The sequence below is a fragment of the Solea solea genome, chromosome 11, assembly GCF_958295425.1.
Source record: "Solea solea chromosome 11, fSolSol10.1, whole genome shotgun sequence".
Taxonomy (NCBI): Eukaryota; Metazoa; Chordata; class Actinopteri; order Pleuronectiformes; family Soleidae; genus Solea; species Solea solea.
In genome coordinates, this window is record NC_081144.1 from 13,699,770 (window position 1) to 13,718,407 (window position 18,638).

General features: G+C 42.5%; 1 protein-coding gene across 7 annotated transcripts in view; it reads left to right on the forward strand.

Annotated features, from left to right (window-relative positions):
• Positions 1-18,638, forward strand: part of rerea (arginine-glutamic acid dipeptide (RE) repeats a) — a 125,298-nt gene that overhangs the window by 36,411 nt on the left and 70,249 nt on the right. For all 7 annotated transcript variants that reach the window (XM_058642103.1, XM_058642100.1, XM_058642104.1 and 4 more), the window contains one exon: positions 17,014-17,512. In XM_058642103.1, the coding sequence (XP_058498086.1) occupies positions 17,158-17,512 (355 nt within the window). In that variant the 5' untranslated portion in view covers positions 17,014-17,157. The remainder of the gene's footprint in view (positions 1-17,013; positions 17,513-18,638) is intronic.

Genomic DNA, 18,638 nt, shown 5'->3' on the forward strand with positions numbered 1-18,638 from the left:
AGATTCTATAAAACACTAAAAGAAAACGAGCACAGAGACCAACATGTTCTGCATTTTAACAACTGCAGTTGTTTAACAATTGATTAAAGAAATCAGTTGATTGTGAAAATCTCTTGTTTTACCTATTGTAATGAAACATTTTGAGTTGGGGGAGAGAGAAAAAAGGAGTAGTTCTGTCAGGCATGTAAACAGATGGGATTTCCCCATGTTTCATGTAAACAAATGGCTGTTTAAGCAGCTCATGTCATCAATTGGTTACTGGCCTGTAATGATGCAGCAGAGCAGCTCAGTGTATTTGAAAAAACACATTGAGGAAATCATGTGTGAACCAGTTGCAAACTGTTGAAGGACCACCAAATTAACTTGACTCCCCCCTGCAGCACCCCAGAGGCTATGAACTCTGGCCCGAGCACATGCAGCCCCCACTGTGGAGTTGGGGGGGTGGTGGGTGATGTGTGCCTGTTGTTGTAAAGAGCAGTGGGGGGGTGTCTTTTTAGGAGAGGGTAGTTTAGGATTTAAAAGAAGACTACAGCTATTTGTCTAAGGGGCAGCTTATCTACTGTTTTGTATTTTTTTTCAGGTTTGTAGTAGAGGAGCTTATTCTCTGAAATCGCTGCAGCATTAGTTATAGTAAGTCTTCATGTGACTCCAGCACAAAGAGAGACTCAGCTCTCAAACAAGATTCAATTCAAGAATGGGGGGGGGGGGGGTAGTGATTGCCTTCAATCTCTGCCGTATAAAAACAATCCCTTCATGAAATTTCTCCCCCACTCCCACTGCTGCTGCTGTGTGCTTCTTTTTTTTTTTTACTGAGCTATTACGTGGACTCAGATGTTGCATTGCTAATTGTGAGGAGCTAATCTCCACCAAGCCCAGCTTCCTGTGACATGTTTTTTTGTTCTCCTGCGAGCTGAGAAGTGACCTCTGGCTTAATGATTCAGATGTGATTAATCCACTTGAGCGGGACAACACTGCATGGACTAATGTATGACACAAGGCACTGCAGATAATGGATGATTGTCGAAACATAAAGGAGACTTACTCCACCCAAAATTGTTTGAACACTTGAGGCTTAGTTGGCTTAAGAAGCCAATGTGAATATGCGACATGGTGTAAGTCATGAGGTGTAATTATGGTCATACATTTGACAGTGGGTGTCTTTCTTGGTGCCTCCAGGAACTGAACAAAGCTGGACTGTCAGTCAGTCTCTCTAATGAATGACTTCTCTAATGTGAAATAGGAGTGATCTTTTATTTCTCGGTAATTAGCAGATGGGGAGTTAAGATTTTACAGATAACACGCATTCCTTTTTATTTTCAGGGGAGGTCGTGTTTGTGCCACAGTTTTGGTAAACAAAAGAAAAATACGGCAGTGTAAACAAATGCAGGGTCTGTGGCAACATCCACACTAATATGTTTTCATCTAAAAACTCAAACTGTCTCAATCCAGATGAGAGTTTAATCTCTTTATCAGAAATAATCCAAGGGCCAGCAGGGTTTAAACAAATCTCACTATTCCAGGCCTTAAACTCTGAAGTAGTGTGGACTCCAGGCATAAATAGAGTAAACATGATCCATTTAAAAAAAAAAAAAAAAAGAATGTAGCCTTGTCTTCCAGGCATATGTAGGTGACACTTAAGACCCTGTCATTTGGTAGAGGTGTCTTTTGTTGAGACTGTGTTATGCTTTTCTGTTTGATGCTCAATGGTTCATTAGCCTGTTTTCAAAGGTCAAATCATTATGGTTAAGCAACTTAGTATGGGTAACATGCAATCACAGTGCCAGCCAACAATGTCAAGTGGGGAAAATTGCATGGCTTGTATTTCTGCACATGTTTTGAAACTGCATCTTTGTCACTTCCCCCGTGGTCAGGATAACCCATTTAGTTTCACTACTTGTGGATTGGAAGAAAAGGGAAGTGGTGGTCAGCTTTCTTAATGGAGCTGTACACAAGAGCCGCAGTGTGGGATCTGTATGAGAAGCGAGGAGTGGGCATTTCACATTAAGACTCCTCGCAGTTGAAAATATAGCAGTCTAAATCTTAATTATGTACACACTTCCATACTGCTGTCTGTATCATTTCACATCATCTCTATTTACAGTGCTCATACCAATGTTTGTGGGATATTAAATCGGATGTGCAATTTGATCTGGGTCTGAGTCTGCAGTCTGTTGTTGAATCATGTAAACCAAGGGGAGCATAGTGGTGGTGTGAGTCATCCCCCCCTTCACTAACACAAGTCTCACCGCTGACAAGGTACAGAGAGCTAGTAAACATTCCCCTCACATACTGGCGTGTGTGCGCGGGTCACCTCTGAGGAATCTGAGGAGCGATATCCGGATCAAAGAGGCTGTTTTTGACCATACAGAGAAAGAGAGATGCTTCATAGAGTGAGACTGTAACGGCTGTGTAGCTGCTCATACACAGCTCAGTGTTTGACAGGGCATTGGAAAAAAATGGTATTTAATCTGCTCGCATGATGGCCCTTACTGGGATTGCACCATGCTGCGTCTCTGCACCGCTTTTCCTCCCTGTGTCAGGATGATGGCAGTTGCTGCCTGGTAGGAAAAAACACAGGTTTTCTGTCTGAAGGTTTTTTCAATACTATGATGTAATGCGTTAAGAATCTGAGAAAGTTGTATTGTAACATATGCAGTGTTGGCAGGTCTCTATTTTTCTTTAACTCTGCTGGTATTTTGATGCCATTTGCATTTGGTTAATAGTCTGAATGACTCGACCTGTTGGTATTGTAATGAGCTACATGAATGAATGAAAAAGAGTGATGTTCAAACCCTTAACATGTTGTTGGTCAGGCAAATGTAGGTATATTACAAGTAAATGCTCTGTATGCAGCTTAACTGCATATACCTCAACCACATAAAAGCTATCTCTTGCCCTCCCACTTTTGACCCCAACCATACAGAAAAGCCAGACCCGCCTCATCATAAAGCCAGGAGGAAAATCAATGGGAAGTCATGGCTTCCATGCCATTGTTGGAACCATCCCCCGACACAGAAGCAGACTCATAGTTTTTCGAGGAGTGATGACAAATGTCTTCAGGTCTTGTTGATTCTTGAGATGGCTTTCATTTCTAAATGGAATGAGCTAGCACTGCATTTCCTGACCTATTGTCCTTGCAGATAGTGGTGTGCCAGTGACTCACTTAGCATACATTATCCACAGATTGACATAGTACACATGAAACAGTGGTAGCTCTGCTAAGGAGGCAGTACCCTCTGGTGGGTGTCTACTGAAATAAAGATGAAGGACTGAGGAGGTGCTTTGTTTGTTCATAGAAAAATCCATCAAATTTGTTGTGTGTGCAGAGGAAGGACTGCTATGTTTAATTAACATAAACCTCTGGAGCCAACGATGAGTGAGAAATTGGTATAATTGAAAATAGGCCCTATCTCTCTTCCCCCCCACACCCCTCTGCACATCCTTAAAGCAGCTGGGCCCATCGGAGGGCACTTTCACACATGTTAAGTGTATGTGTGGGGGGGTGGGGGGGCATCTGTCCTCGTTAATTCAATGCATGGTCATAAAGTGGAATGGCGATCCCCACAGGGCCGCCTGCTCTGAGCACCATCAGATGAAGGCCGTGTGTCCTCACTGTTCCCCCTGTCCTCCCTGCTGACTGTCCCTTTGACACCGGCACTGACACTTGAACAGGAACATCCTCACAATCTCAGCACAACGTTAAAACACTGAAGCGGGAGATGTCCAGAGGAGATTAAACTGATTAAACAGAGTGACAGAACATCAATCTTCATACACCATAATATAAAAGCGTGCCACTGTAAATGTGTTATGTGTGCTTTTATTGAATGATCTTCATTTTATTCATTCTGTACAGAAAAAGAACACACACTATACATTTGATATTGGTATCCCGTGTCCATTAAATGTATGTGATATGATGAGTGGGCTGTCATATTCCATATATTGCATAATTATCTACCTTACGTCCTCAGGACTGGTTGGGAATAATCGAGTGACATTTGCGAGGAAGCATTCATGCAGCACACTCATATCCTATTTTAGCAAGTAAACATTTAATCTGTTTAAATGTATCACAGCTTTATTTATGCATAGAATCTGCTGTTAAGTCTGAATTATACATTAGCCAATGAATAATGCATAAGTGCCATTCCTTAATGATTACTTGCCAGGCAGGGAATGGTGATATTTGCTGATAAATTTACCCATTGATCTTGCTTGTGTTTAACCAGGCTTGTAGAGCTGATGTGTGCTGCCGCTGAGTTTTGTGTTTAGGGAATTTTTTTCCCCCGTTTTATCTTTATTTTTTGTGAAATATGTAATCAAAAGCAACCTAATTGTGTGTGTTCTTTTAATGACATATCTTTTAAAATGACAAATGATCCCAAAGGAATTATAAAAGAAAAGGATAAAGCCTGAATAGTCTGAGCACAATACACTACTACGTAGTTGTAGATCTCAATTCTGCCATTTTGTCTAATATCTCAGTGAGGTTGGTGTTTACATATTGTTCCCTTTGAGTGGTTTATCCTTAGACTTGGAAAGATCAATGTCCAATTACAGTTTTGTCTTTGTTGGCTTGTAGCCATTACACAGAGCGTGTTTGTTTGAAGTACAGCATCTCGGCAATGTCTGTTGAGTTGGTAATTTTAGCCCCTACTCAGTGAAGGTTGTCTTTTGATACTGCGGCTTTATTGGCACTGCTCTTAACAGCCGCACCAAGCCAGATTATTGACACATTATCCGTATAATGCTCCGAGTCTAGCATTGCCTAAGCCTTGAAGCACAGCCTGTTACTGTGCAGCTATATTGCTTGTCCACACAATGAGAAAATATTGACTTGTTGTCACTCAGTCATTTGATTAGTTGTGCGGATGATTTGCTTTTCATTTGTCACCCTGGCAACCTAAATGGGAAAACACAACAACAGCCTCTTTCTATCTAGTAATGAAGCAGTGGAGCATTGCAGTCTATCACATCTGGAAAAACCTCTCTCTAAGCAGGAATGAATGTCTTTATCACTCATGGCGTATTATTGGCAGTTGTCAGCTCAGCTAGTATCTAGTAAAAAAAACATTTGACAGCTTTTTTTCCCCTCCACTGTAGTGCTTGCAGCTGTGTGGGAGTGATGCACTCCAACTATTGCACTTTGATTTTACAGCTCAGTTGAGTGAGATTTTATCCATATATTTCAGTGTTGATGAGTTATTTCATTTTCTTGTGTCTGTAAGAAGATCAGCTTAAAGCAGTCTACTGCGGTGCATAAGCCAGTTCATAATGAGACTGCCTTACATTTAATCCAACAGGATTCATCTATGGCCTTGGTCTTCTAAAAATAATGAGGTGAATAGTGAGGGCTGCCCCAGGCTGCATGTAGAGAGATGATCTCTCTGAGGTGGCAAATCATTCCTGTTTTTTTTTCTGCTAAAAAGACAGGCTAATGACTATTCTGGATGTGTGTCAGTACTTTAAGTTAACTAGCGTTAATTCGCAGAAGGATCTAATGGGCTTGATTGTCAAGCTGAGTTGAGGCAGTCGGTGAAAGGCTTGTGCCCGGGTGGGGGGAGTGTAATTGTTTTTGCTGGCAGTGATTCTCTCTGGAAGGGATGACTGCACAATCCAGATATGTAAACAAGAAGAAACTGAAAGTCAATATGCTGATACCTTGTCTGTTTCCTCTTGATCAACCTATCTTTTGAAATGACATTTCTAAGCTTTGCCCAAACACTCTAAAGGTGGTTCTTGGCAGTAATGGTTGTTTTTACAAACCAGTGTCTGCTCAAGTAAGCTTTTCAAGTGGGCAAATCATGCAAAATGGAGATCTTGAGAAAATCATTAACTGTGATGGCGTACCATAAAACAAAGGGACGGGACTTTTACAGACAGCAGATGCTCAAAGGGCTTGATTTTGCTTATTGGAGCATGGCATTTGTTTAGTGTGACAAGAGGTCCTCAGTCTTATAATTGAATGTTTTTCTGTTAATCTGAACCGTACATCTCTCTGCTTGCTCATGCCCTGTGTCATGTTTAAACGCTTAAAATTGTGTTACTAGTTTGTCTGCACAAAACGTGCTGCATGCTATTACTCAGTAGCATGGCTCAACACCAACAGTATCTCGTCATCACTGGGACAATAGCAGATGTGTTCCAGGCCATCAGAGGTCTTTTATGGGAAACCTCTGGGAGCAAAGGGATTTTTTGAAAATTTTATTTATAAATGCATTTATTTTTAACCATTACCTAGGTGGAACAAATGCAAACAGAACACATTGTACTACCACTCAGTAGACCATGCAAACATTTAGAGAAAAACTCTTAATTTGCTTTGTCCAACTGTGTGTTCTGCCAATCCTAAGGTAACATAAGGACTCATTTAAATTGATAGTTTTTCTAATGGCTTTGAAACAGCAACTAGGTTATTGTTCTCTTTACATGTACCACCCTGAATATAATAGCTGAAGCAGCAGACGCTGAGATGATTTCAAAATATGTGGTCTGTCTCGTTATAATCTAAGCCTTAAACACTTAGTAAGCATTTTTACGTGGATAATAGTGATTGCAGTTTACTCACAGCCTCGAGTATTAAGTGCACTGACGCAACTAACAGGGAATAGTGTACTGCAAGATATTCACTAATGTGAGATTATCAATAGACCTCACCTGCCCTCACATCTGTCTATATGGGTCTGTCTGTCCGTTTTGTGTCTATACTAATAACTCCTGTGAACCTATTTCTGACAGCAATATTTTGAGTAAACTTCCCTCTTATGTTTCACAAATAACAAACGCTGCTCAGTCCTGTGCCAGTACATGAAGGATGTTGCTGTGACAGAGTGAGATGATGCTCTCTTCAAGATCAACTTAAGACCCGCCAGGAATCAGGCCAGTTTGCAAACACACCGTTTTCAGGGTCATTGTCAGTGTTTGAGTCAGCGTCAGGGCAAGACTGGTCATCTGTCTCCTTGTAATGTATAATGCTCACAATCTCTCCTGCAGACTGTTGGCTTTGGCAGTCAAGCAGTACACTGGTTGCTGTAGTACACCCAGTCAACCTCAACAGTGACATAATAAACAAAGAGGACAGAAAGCAGTATGATACACAGCAACCAAGGACCTTAAAAGCCCCGTGCCAGCATAACTCCACTTCAAAATCACTAGGTCTTTCTTCTGAGATTGTTGGAGAGAACATCATAGCAAGGTAGTAGCACATCTTTTCATCCTCAAACACTCACTCCCACTCACTCAATCTGCTGTTGGTGAAGGAGATAATCTGCCTGATATGGCTTCAGAGAAATGTATTCCTCTGGGACAGACATTCAACAGTTCGTCCATGCACTGATGAGAGGTACACTTGTAGGCAATCCTTTAAAAAATAGTTCTTTGTTGCTAGGGGCATAAAAAAGCCATAGATAGGGATGTTTAAATGGTTATCACCTTGGTATGATGTGCCACTCTGCTAACATAAATATTTAATTACAGGGTGGCTACTGGTGAGAAGTGTAGTTTCTATTTAGAGCCCATACCGTTTCATAAAGTCATGGCATTGGTACGCAGCCCAAGGTTATTAGTGTGGTTTGAGAGTAGTGTGTGTTTGTGGTGTGCCTGTGGGTTACTGAAAAGTTCTCACTCTTTTCTTGCTGCAGTGATATTAAAGAGGAGAAATGCACTCAGTCTGTTATTGAGCATTCACTCATGAATCCTTGATGGATTGTGGGTGTGTAAGTGTGTGAGAAAGAGCGGCGTCGTGCATGTGATGCAGAACGGCGATGTGAACCACTTCTGTGACAGGAACCGCTGTATGTTTCACCTTTTACTACCTTATTTTTTGCTCTGTCTCATTTCACTTGCTCCCTGCCCTCTGGGTTGTTGCTCGATGTCATTCATTTCATGCAAAATTGATTGCGGTGGCTTGCGTCGATGCCGGCTGCAATGAAGTCATCACAATGTAAAGACCGATTTCCTTACGCTGATCCTCCTAACCTTACACTTTCACAGTGAGTAAATAGAGTGTCTAAATATTAGCCTTGCTTTAGACTCCTGGCTTGGTTATAAAGTGAAGCCTGTATTAAGACCTTGATGTTATTGCACAGCTAATTTAAAAACTGATGCTGGCAGGCTTTGCTTGATTCATCCTGTTTACTCATTACATGATAGCTGTGGTAAGGGCAATTACTCTAAGCATTCAAGTACCTTGCTTTTGGTCACAGTGTTGCTCTTACTCACTTCATTGCCGCTCCCAAAGCCCCTTGGCTTCCAACCAACCTAGTGAGTGGCATGCGTTAACATCTTGCTTCGATGTAGCAGATAGGTGGGCAAACACAGCTGAGTCCTTGAAGCACTTCTCATCCCTGCTATTGGATTACCAGCTGGCTTTCCAGGCCTCATCTGCACAGATGAGTGCCAAGATCAATGGAGCTCTTAGTGCAAATCTAATTCGATCAGGACTGACTTTGCTGCTGCTGATCAGAGATTTTTTATTTTTAATGTGAAACAAAAACTTAGTCAAGTCAAGCTTGTGTCCGATATCCTATTTTTAGCCACCCCAAATCCCATAGACGTCTATTAGGAGGCATTTCATATTCATTATTGAATTGTTAGGTGGGACTGCTGAGGAGTAGGTGTAGAGATGGAAGTGGTGAACTGCTGTGTAAAGTGATCTGGCCAGTTCTGCTGAGGATAGCGAGAACGCTGCGTTTTCTCCAGCAGAGCAACTGGCATCATAAATAAGCGAAGAGCGCTTGTTCTTAGAGGGACGAGGTGTCTCCTGCTTTGACGTCGAGCAGAGAGGAAGGGTTGAAGGGCATGTTGACCCACATGTTCTGGAAAGCGAAAAACAGACTTTTCGGTGGCCCTTGTTCCCCATTAATTATTGTTTGATGCTAATAAAGGAGGGGGATGGGGCCTGTTATGAAACCTAATTATTCATTGCAGAATTTCCCCTCTATGAGCATCGGCGCCCCTCCCCTTGTGCATAGAGAGGAAGCCGCCTGTGTTGTCAATTGAGTACAGCAGACAACAATGTCCCCTCAGCCTTTTAAGGAGGGGACGGGGTGAAGGGCACAATTTGCCTGAGTGATATACGAGGAGAGACAGCAATATATGTAAGGAGCTGCTGAAAGAAAGATAGAAGGTCAAGGCACATTACACTCATGCCATTTATTGGCTGAGCACATTCTCTCACCTGGACTGCAAATACAGTTGCTCAGAGGCTGCGTTTGTGTGTGTGAGTATGTATTTATATATCTGTGTGTGCTACACATTTTAGATTGACACATGTGTATACATATAGATGAATGGCGTACTGTAGAGAATGTGCTCTCAGTGACTTTTTATAAGCTTACAGTTGCTGTTGGAAGCAATTTTAACAAGACTAGCTCCACAAACCTGCCCCTTAGATTTCCACCGAGTGACTCCAACGGCATAAGCTTTGGAGGCTGATTTCCTATTCATGAGCACAGCATCTGGTGTGCTTAAACACAGTGCAAGCATGGGATTAGTTAAGAATTGTGTGTCATAACATTGTGATAATTGGGTTCACTTTGAATGCTTACTCCAGCACCATATATACTGTATATCTTGTCTGCTTTTCGTCTGCTTTTGCTTTGTTAAATATTATGAAGACAAATCAGCCATGTGATGTCTATGTTTAAAAAGCATGGGTTATTGCTATAGGCAGGGCCAAGTACTGTTTCCATTGTCATTAATGGCCCAGTGACAAGAGAAGCTGGTGAGGCTGCCATGGTCAAAACTTAACATTAACATTCCAAGAATATCTGAGGCTTATTCATAGCAACTCGGCTGCGCAGCCAGTTCACTTCACCTTTGGTGAACAGCAGCCTTATAGTCAGCCTGAGCGGTGTTGTTTGGGCAATATCAATGTACCATTGTTTTTGCACAATGAAGGATGCAATGTGTAATCTAATATATTTGCAGTTGTTTAGTGTTTGGAAAAGATGAAAAGTATGCAGCCTGTGTTTGCTGGAGGCATAACACACTATCAGTTAGGGATCAAGTCTCCATTTCACACATGAACAAGCAGAGTTAATCTGTGCCTCACTACTGTACACTGTGCAATACTCAACCAGTCTCTCTATTGTCACAAAACCCCACTGTTCTAGGCTCCTGCTGTTACAGATTTGGAAAACAGTCATCGTCTGTCGCTGATGTATATTTTTTATCTTGAAGACCCAAGCGTAGGTAGTAAACCAACAGGTACGAGACCTTCAGACTCTTTAAAATTAATTATGTGTATTTTCAGTCTCCCTGTGTGTGGCCTGTGTGTTTGTGGCAGCGTGCACTAAAATGCCACTGCTGTAAGAGGCCCAGTCCCAGCCACTGCATGTTTTATGAGCTGTCCTCAGAGGATATGGGAGCTGCGAGCTCAGATCCTGCTTGTTGTAGCGGTGTTTTCATCACTTCTGACCACTTTCCCTTACCTTTTTTTGAATGTGAGAGAGGAAGTGCATACAGAATCAGGCGATAGCTACAACACAGCTCTGCCTGTGGCTATAGTTAAAAGAAGAGTGGCCAGCTGCATGGAGACCCCCCCCCCCCAGTGTGCTGCTTTCCCCTCTGCCTAGGATCACTGGCCTACACCGCTGAGATGGTGGATGACAAAGCTGAATGCTACACTGAATATTGCACTCGACTCGTCACCCACCCAACCTCCACCCCCACTGGCTGCTTTCTGAAGCGGTCTTCTCCTTAAACAAACACATAACCAACTGGAGAACGTTCAGTGTCTGTTTGCAATGCTCACATATTGACTTGTGAGTTATAGCTCTAGCTCTGCACTGTGGAATAATGCTAAGTATAACAAACAAAATGACATGTTAAATTCTTTTTATTTACCAAATGCTATTCATTGGGGATGGTTGGTTGGGTGGAGGTTGGTGGTTAGAGACGAGACATTGGGATAGGATATAATAGCTCTTGCTGATGAGTACCAGCTGCTTTAGGACTGAGTGCAGTTTGCTGCCTCGCAGCTAAATAATACAGACAGAAAGATGATTTTGTGCACTGACCGAGTGGCTTTTGTTATTGTTCTTGAAGACTTCAATCAAGATTGCGTGCTGTGTCAGTCTGAAAACCCCAGAACTATGTCATCTATCACTGTGATCGACTGTGCTTGTGTTGGTTTTTCCTCTGTGTTGGCTCGTCACTCTGTGTGCCACGGTGATTAGAGTTGGTGGAAGATGTAGGGGCAGCCGCGTGAATACATTTCCTCTTCTCCTTCACTCATTTAGACTAGCAGTTGCTGCTGAAGTGACGAATAGAATCATTAAGTTGATAGGCAAATCTGGGAGGAAGAGACGGGATATTTGATTGCACAATATCAGCTGAAGTGGTACATGATTGAGTGCTCAAATATTAAATTCTCAAGAGTCCTTTCATTTTATCAGATGAAAAAATCTGTATTTCCCTCCCCCAGAAAATCACTTTACTATATACATCTGATTGAGAAAATGTCATTTAACTCCTTTCCTCCTCCCCTTGCTTGAGCCTCCATCCCGTTTCCGGGAGGGCGTTATAGCCAAAATTTGATATCATGATTTTTTTATTACAGAACAGTGCAACCAAACTAGTTCCCTATGTAAAAACATACCCCTCAAAGAAAACAGAGCATTTAGGCCACAGAGTATTTCTTTCCACTACTTGCTCGTCTTCTTACATGCCTGCCTTTATCAAATGACTCACTGTGTTAAAGTGGTTTGTTTTGGTCTAAAGTTACCTGTTGCCTGGACTGGCCACAGTGTGGCTAATCTCTTATATATGTCACTCTCAGCATATTGTTTAGGACGTTGTCTCTTCAGGTGGTTCTGTTTTTATTTAATTTTCAGCTTTGGCTTCCCACTACACTCTGAATCAAACAGGGTGAAGATTGAGAAATCCACGGCACTGCCCGTATATCACTATGATTAGTTGATAACCAGTTCTTTAGGGCGGGCGTGGAGTAGGCTAACAAATAGTGTGATAATGGCATATCACCCACCCCTACTCCCATTGTACAGAGATAACTGTTTGCAGATATGATACAAATATTTTCTTGAATGTGTCCCTAGTGTGTTTTACCTCTTATGACCCCAGCTTCACCTCTGAGCAAATTCCAATTACGACAGCATATAATTCACCAAAAAATGGAATTGTCACCACCTCCCCAGAGGTGAAAGACACTAGAAAGCCTTTTTGATTCAGAAACATTATTCACACTGCAGAAAAGCAGCCCACACATTTGCAAGGAAACCTAATTAAAAGCCACATTCATGATAGTGCTGTCTGCTGCCACATACTTATCATTTTTTTGCCTCTCTTATCAATGACACATTGGGAGAGGTCCTTTTCTGTAACTGTAAGCAGGCTTACGATTACATTTCTCAAGAGTGCCTCATTTAGAAGAAACTGGAACGGTGACAGTGGACAGCCCTGGCCTTTTCCCCCAGGAGTCAAAACACAATGCCCCACAATCAGTCAGAGTTGCTGATATGACATTCAGCTGTGCTCCAACCAAACAAATGTGGCAGACTAAGAAGTGTCTTTAAGTACATGTGAAATGAAGTTCTCTTCACAGACTCTGAAGGTAATGAAATTCTTTGGTTTTGGAGTTGGATCCCTTGGATCCTGTAGTGGGTGAAGCCAGTCTAGCTCCACCCGGACTGGACCATACCATTTTTTACTCTGGTAACCCAAGGTAAGGGTACTAAAAATGGAATGGTTGGGGCTGGTTAATTTGATACTATTCCTAATGGAAAAAAAATACATACCGTACTGAACCGTTCCACTCGGTGGAAACATGGCTTAAGAAGACAGGTGCTGTGTCCCTTTAAGAGCACCAGTGTGTGATGAGCTGAAATTCTGCACAAAGGTATTTTTCACTTCCTCTTAGACTGGCGCTGCCCCATTTCTACTACCGGCTGCTCTCTAACACAACTCAATAGATTGCGTAATATCTTGCACTATGGTATTAAACTACTTAATTACAGTGAAAATTCCTGTTTTTGACCCAGGGAGATGTTTATTTTTGGACTTTGGCAGTTTATGGTCGCCAACACTGTCATTGTATATAAGAATCTGTTGTTATAAAGCAGGGACTTTGCTTTTTTACCATGGGAGTCTCCTGGCAGGTTTAAATGTTGATGCTGGAAAGCCCCAAGCTATCTTTTCTTGAGAATGGCTTCTACCTACAAAACTAACCCCGGATGCTGGCTAAAAATAGAACCTTTGTGAGCTTGGCTTTAGCAGAGGAGAAAAAGATGTGGGTACTCATCAGTGAATTGAAAAACAAGTGGAGCAGACAAGTGTCTTTGCCCTGCCAATGTGAACTAAAACAGAAAGGGTCTTGAGAATAAAGAGAGATTGCAGCAGGTAAGATAATGCACACAGGACTACTGAGAATCCCTCATGAAATGGCCTACCCTTCTACCTCCAGCTGAGCCTTTCATTGTGCTGTTGTTTTTTAGGGGCTTTGGATGGCAGCTTAGATTAGATCGCACTGAGTAATGGATTGGAGCTGACTAAAACCTGCTGCAGCTCAACATCACCACACCTAGGATCAATGCACTGCTGAGGATCTTGTGGGTTTATTCAGATCAATTTGAGTTGCCCCCATTGTTATTAACCCTGTATGTATTCATGCTAACATTGTTCTCCTCTAATCTGTATTCATGCAAGTATTTCATTCAATCCCTTTGCAAAGCCGGCCTTAAATCCTTGCCAATCACATTTTGCCACTTCATAATTCTGAAAACTGAATATGGCATGAATTACTTTTCAGTTTGTCCCCAAAACTGTGTGGATCACTGTGCCAGCGACCTTTTTTTTCAATTCTGTCTTGAATGCAGATTTTACAAATGTCTGTCTCGGTTGTTCTATAAAAAAAAAACACCATATGAATCAATGCCCTGCTTTTGCAAATTTAATCCAAAACAAACAATTACTATAATTTTGGTGAGATGAAAATGCAAATCCTGCAGCTTTATCATACTCTAAAGGTGCTCAAGAAGTGTGATCATTTGTATGTCCTTAGATGGATTTTTATTAGGGCTGCAGCTAACAATATTCTATCGATTATATTCTCTATTAATCATGTAATAGTTTGTTCCATAAAATTTCAGCGAAGGTTGAAAAATGTTCAAAATGAATGCTCAAACTGATGATGTTCTCAATTGTCTTGTTTTGTCTACATAATAAAACCCATCAAATATATTGTTTTAAGAAGCCGAAAAAATAGAGAGAACCTTTGATTATTAAAAAAAACCATTCAAACCAATTAATCGATTATAATATTAGTTGATTATTTAGTAATACATCGATTTATTGTTACAGTCCAAGTTTTCATTAAATCTACAAAGATGAGATGAGAGTGGATTTGTATGTGGGAGTAACTGGAATGAATAAAACATTGCGTTTTAAAAGGCTGTTCAGTTGAGAGAGTGAGAGTGAGAAAAAAAATGTTCACTAACTGAAACCTGCTGTGTGGCCATTGTGGGGGATGATGTGTTAATCGAGCCACAAACTGTGTGGTTTTTCAGGGCAGAGGTCTCATTTAAACAGGCAGCGAAAGGAGAAATGTATTTGAGCAGGGCCCTGCTGGCTTCTAGCCCTTGACTCCATTGCACTAATGTAAATGGTGGATTAGGTGCTGTTGGCTGGGACCTCCTCTGCAGCCACTGCCCCCGCCTTTATTTTTCCACTAAGACAGCTGGTATCTTTCAAAAGGTCCTGGCCCAGTGATTGATGTGTAATAGTTCCAAGCCTCACCTGCCCCTTTACAGCGTTATTCATCGGCCAGGCAGCCTGCGCCGCTTTCTTCTAAGCACTTTGTTTCTCCATTTGTGGGTGGAGAGCCCTCTCTCTGTGTCCATTGTCCCCCGTCTCCCGGTCTTCTCACAGCCATCAATACATTATGACTTTTCATTGCCGCGCTGTTACTACTTCACTTCTCACTGTCTCGCTCCTTCTTTACTCACTCAATTTGTTCAGCTTCACATTGTGCTTTTAGCTCTATCAAGCTTTGGCGACTGAGGTGTAACACATTACCCATAAGACACATGGGCATATTGTTAATTGTCTAATAAAACAAGAGAATGTGCTTATGAAGAATTATTTTTGCTTTCAGGCTTAGTAAATACATTTATTTTAGTGTTGGCAAGGTACTTTGAAATTCGAACGTTGGATTGAGGCAGTTATGTAAAGTGTATCCAGATGCAAACTAATAGCACCTAGATTGTAAAGATACTTATTGAGGCTCGTAGCTGCCCACGACTTCAAAGGAGAATGGCCCAGACCTCCATTTGCAACAGTTCAGAGTCCTCTTTGGTTTCAGTGGAAGAGGCTTATGTTACTGATTAGAGGAGAGTAGAGGTGCTTAGCTCATACACAGATTCTGGCATCCTCCAGGATTAGAGCTGAGCTATCAAATAGTACCTTCACAAATGTTTTTATGTACCTCAGACTTCCAAGACACGCAGCCAGATCAGATACTAAATCGGGGTGCAGTGTAATGGCACAACAATTGAAGAATACAGTAATATTCAGGGTGGGTGTGTGTCCTTATGTGCAAAAGCAAACATGTGTGCGTGAGCCCTTGCAGCTTCTGTATGAACTAATGTGTTCTTCTGTGTATATGCTGGCAGCCCAGTGGTCGCCGTGGTAACTCATCATTAGGTGATTAATGGGGCTGTGACGAGGCTGCGGTGTAATCAGTCCCGGTGTTTGTGTTGAAGTCGACGACAAGAGCAGCTGCCCTGTCAGTTGGTGTCTGCTCAAGAGATGACAGCACCCGCTGCTGAGGAGCGCCGTCGTCAAACGTGCCTCATTGTGTGTTTGTGTGTGTGTGTGTGTGCGCTTGCCAAAAGCTTTTCTTCCACCTTCCTCTTCTATTCTTCACCTCACATTGTTTACCTGGCTCACTCTCCATTCCTTCCCCCCTTTGACACTTCCTCTTCCATCCTGCTATCACGATTATACTAATGTGGAAGCTGATTGCCTGGTCTGATCCCTGTGGGGGCTGAAATGATTCTTTCGACTTAATTCATTGTGGTGGTGGCGTGGGGGGTAAACAGTGGCAGTAAAAGAGAAGCCTCTTTTGTAGGCACAGTGTGTAGGGGCAGTGTAGTGCAGACAGCGGGCGGCTTTAGCTTTACCCACTTTACTGTTTATGAAGGATTTCATTACTCTGCGAGAAAGTGGTTGCTGAGCTATTTTGAGTGAACGACATAGCTGAAAATGGCAGTGGACCGGGCACGGCAAAATGACTGGCCCAGCTTTGCTCCTCTTCCTTTCCTTACCCAGTGGATTGCTGTTCTTCCCTCCAGAGCTGTCATGTCACATTAACACAGTGGTGACTGTCAGCCAGGGCAGAGGGCTGGGGTTGGGTGCAGTCCAGTGAGCCCGAGTACACACACACACACACACAGGCATGCACAGATGAGTAAAACTGAGCCTGGTGTCATCACAGATGGTCTTCAGAGAAGCTAGCCAGTTAACTCTGTCATTGAGCTCTACGCTGCAGCTCTCTTGTGGCATTGCAAATGACAAGCAGCGTCTCGTGCTGAAAATCCCCCATGATATATAAAGTCAGAGGAATTCTGCCAGCTTAACGCAGCACTGTCTTTTTGTGTTTGCAATTACAACTTCCTTTTAACTTATTGTGTCATTGTGCACTGTAGAAATAGCGTTTGTCTTTCTACTTTTCCTGCTCTCGTTTTTTTTTTTTCACTCTAATAACTCTGCGTTGCTGCCTTCCTGAGCGAATGGAAATGTTTGAGCAGGAAACTGGGAGTTTTTGTTCTTTGATAAAGCTACTCTGTGCTCTCCTGAGTATACTTGGATGTGGAAGGGAGCCAAGAATTGCTGTGATGTTGAGAAGAGTGCCTGATCTCTAGTGCTTACAATGTACACTCTCCTCTCGCACAAAATGGTCCTTTTTTTTACTGAATGTAGTTCCTGTACTGTATGGAAAATGTTCTCATTACATGCTGATGGTAATTATCTTTCCTTTTCTTTCTTTAACAGCTTTCCTGAAACACTGGGGTTGTTGGTGTGGCCAAGTTTTCCCTGGATTTGATTGGTAAATTCAGAAGACTGAAGCCCAGGCTCACAGTCTACCTTTCACGGAGGCCCAGCCGTGAGAGGACTGAGGAAGGCACGTGGCGGATCATGACGGCCGACAAAGAGAAGGAGAGGGAGAAAGAGCGGGACAGGGACAGAGACAAGAGAGAAGCTGGAAAATCCCGCCGGCAGGACGGGGACAGGTGCGACCGCGAGAGTGAAAGCTCCAGGCCCCGACGTAGCTGTACGCTGGAGGGCGGAGCCAAGAACTATGCAGAGAGTGAACACAGCGAAGATGAGGACAATGACAATGGCAGCACAGGTGGAGGCAGTGGCACAGCCGAGGAGACTGGCAAGAAGGGCAAGAAGAAGACGCCTAAGAAGAAGTCACGCTACGAGCGCACAGAGAATGGAGAAATAACTTCCTTCATCACAGAAGATGACGTTGTTTACAGACCTGGAGGTAAGTCCCAGTCATGACAAATCCACTGGTCAGCAAATGACTCCCACTGATTGGCCATTCATTTTACATGTAGGTTTTTTTTCCATTAACGGACATTTATAAACGTTAAATCGCACATAGTCATTTACTTTTTCCACTTTCCAGTAGCCTGTTTTAAAGATTCAATTGCTTGATTGATCAGTAATTGATTTCTCTGTTATAACAATAAGCCGCTGAGGGATTGCACATTTTCATAAGCAGCACCTCAAACAGCAGTACAGTAACAGCTAGAGGCCAATCACACAATCAATCCCATGTTGGCCCTTTCTGTTTTTTTTCGGGCTGAGTCAATAAAAAAAGATTGGTGGTTCACTAGATGACAATATGACTCACACAGAGAATGCTTTCTTCCCCGGAGCCTAAAGGTACTTTTGTTTTCATGGAGAGCTGTTTGAGCCGCAGTACAGTGTCTTTATTACATCAGATGAATGAGGCTAAAAAGAGAGCTAACCTTTTCAGCTGTAAACATGGCCCTTCCTTCCCCTACTGTTTATAAATTAGCTGTATTAGAGTGGGGAATGTCAACGCTCACTGTCGGTTAGAAGCAGTGCATGCTGGCGGTGTGTGTGTGTGTATGTAGTCTGCGCTCTCTTATTTTCTCGCCTGCTGAACAGTGCTGCCATGCAACTAAATCATTGTCGCTTTGTCTTTTCGTTTATGTAGCAGCTAGCAAAAGGTCAGGTGGGAAATGGGGGAGGGGGGGATACATTATTTTGATATTTAATGGGAGGAATAGAAATTACAGTCTCTGTGTTAGGTTTCTTCTACCTTCTCATACACGCGTTCACACAAACACTCAGCCCCACTTTTATGCCCTCAGCCACTTACCAGACGGCTTAAAGTAGGTGCAATGAAACAGCTAGACATCCCTACATTACACACTCTGTCTTGCTGTGTTATCTGGTTGGCTGAATTATCTCTGCACTGGTATCAGTGGAGGTCCTCAAGCAAGCAGTCACACTGAACTAACGCCTGGTTGTTGCTCACTCTCTATTTCTGTCCCTCTAACGCTCTGCAATGGACTATATTGAAGACATTCTTTGCTCCACATTTCATGTTTAATAGAGAGAGCACCAGTGCTTTGTCT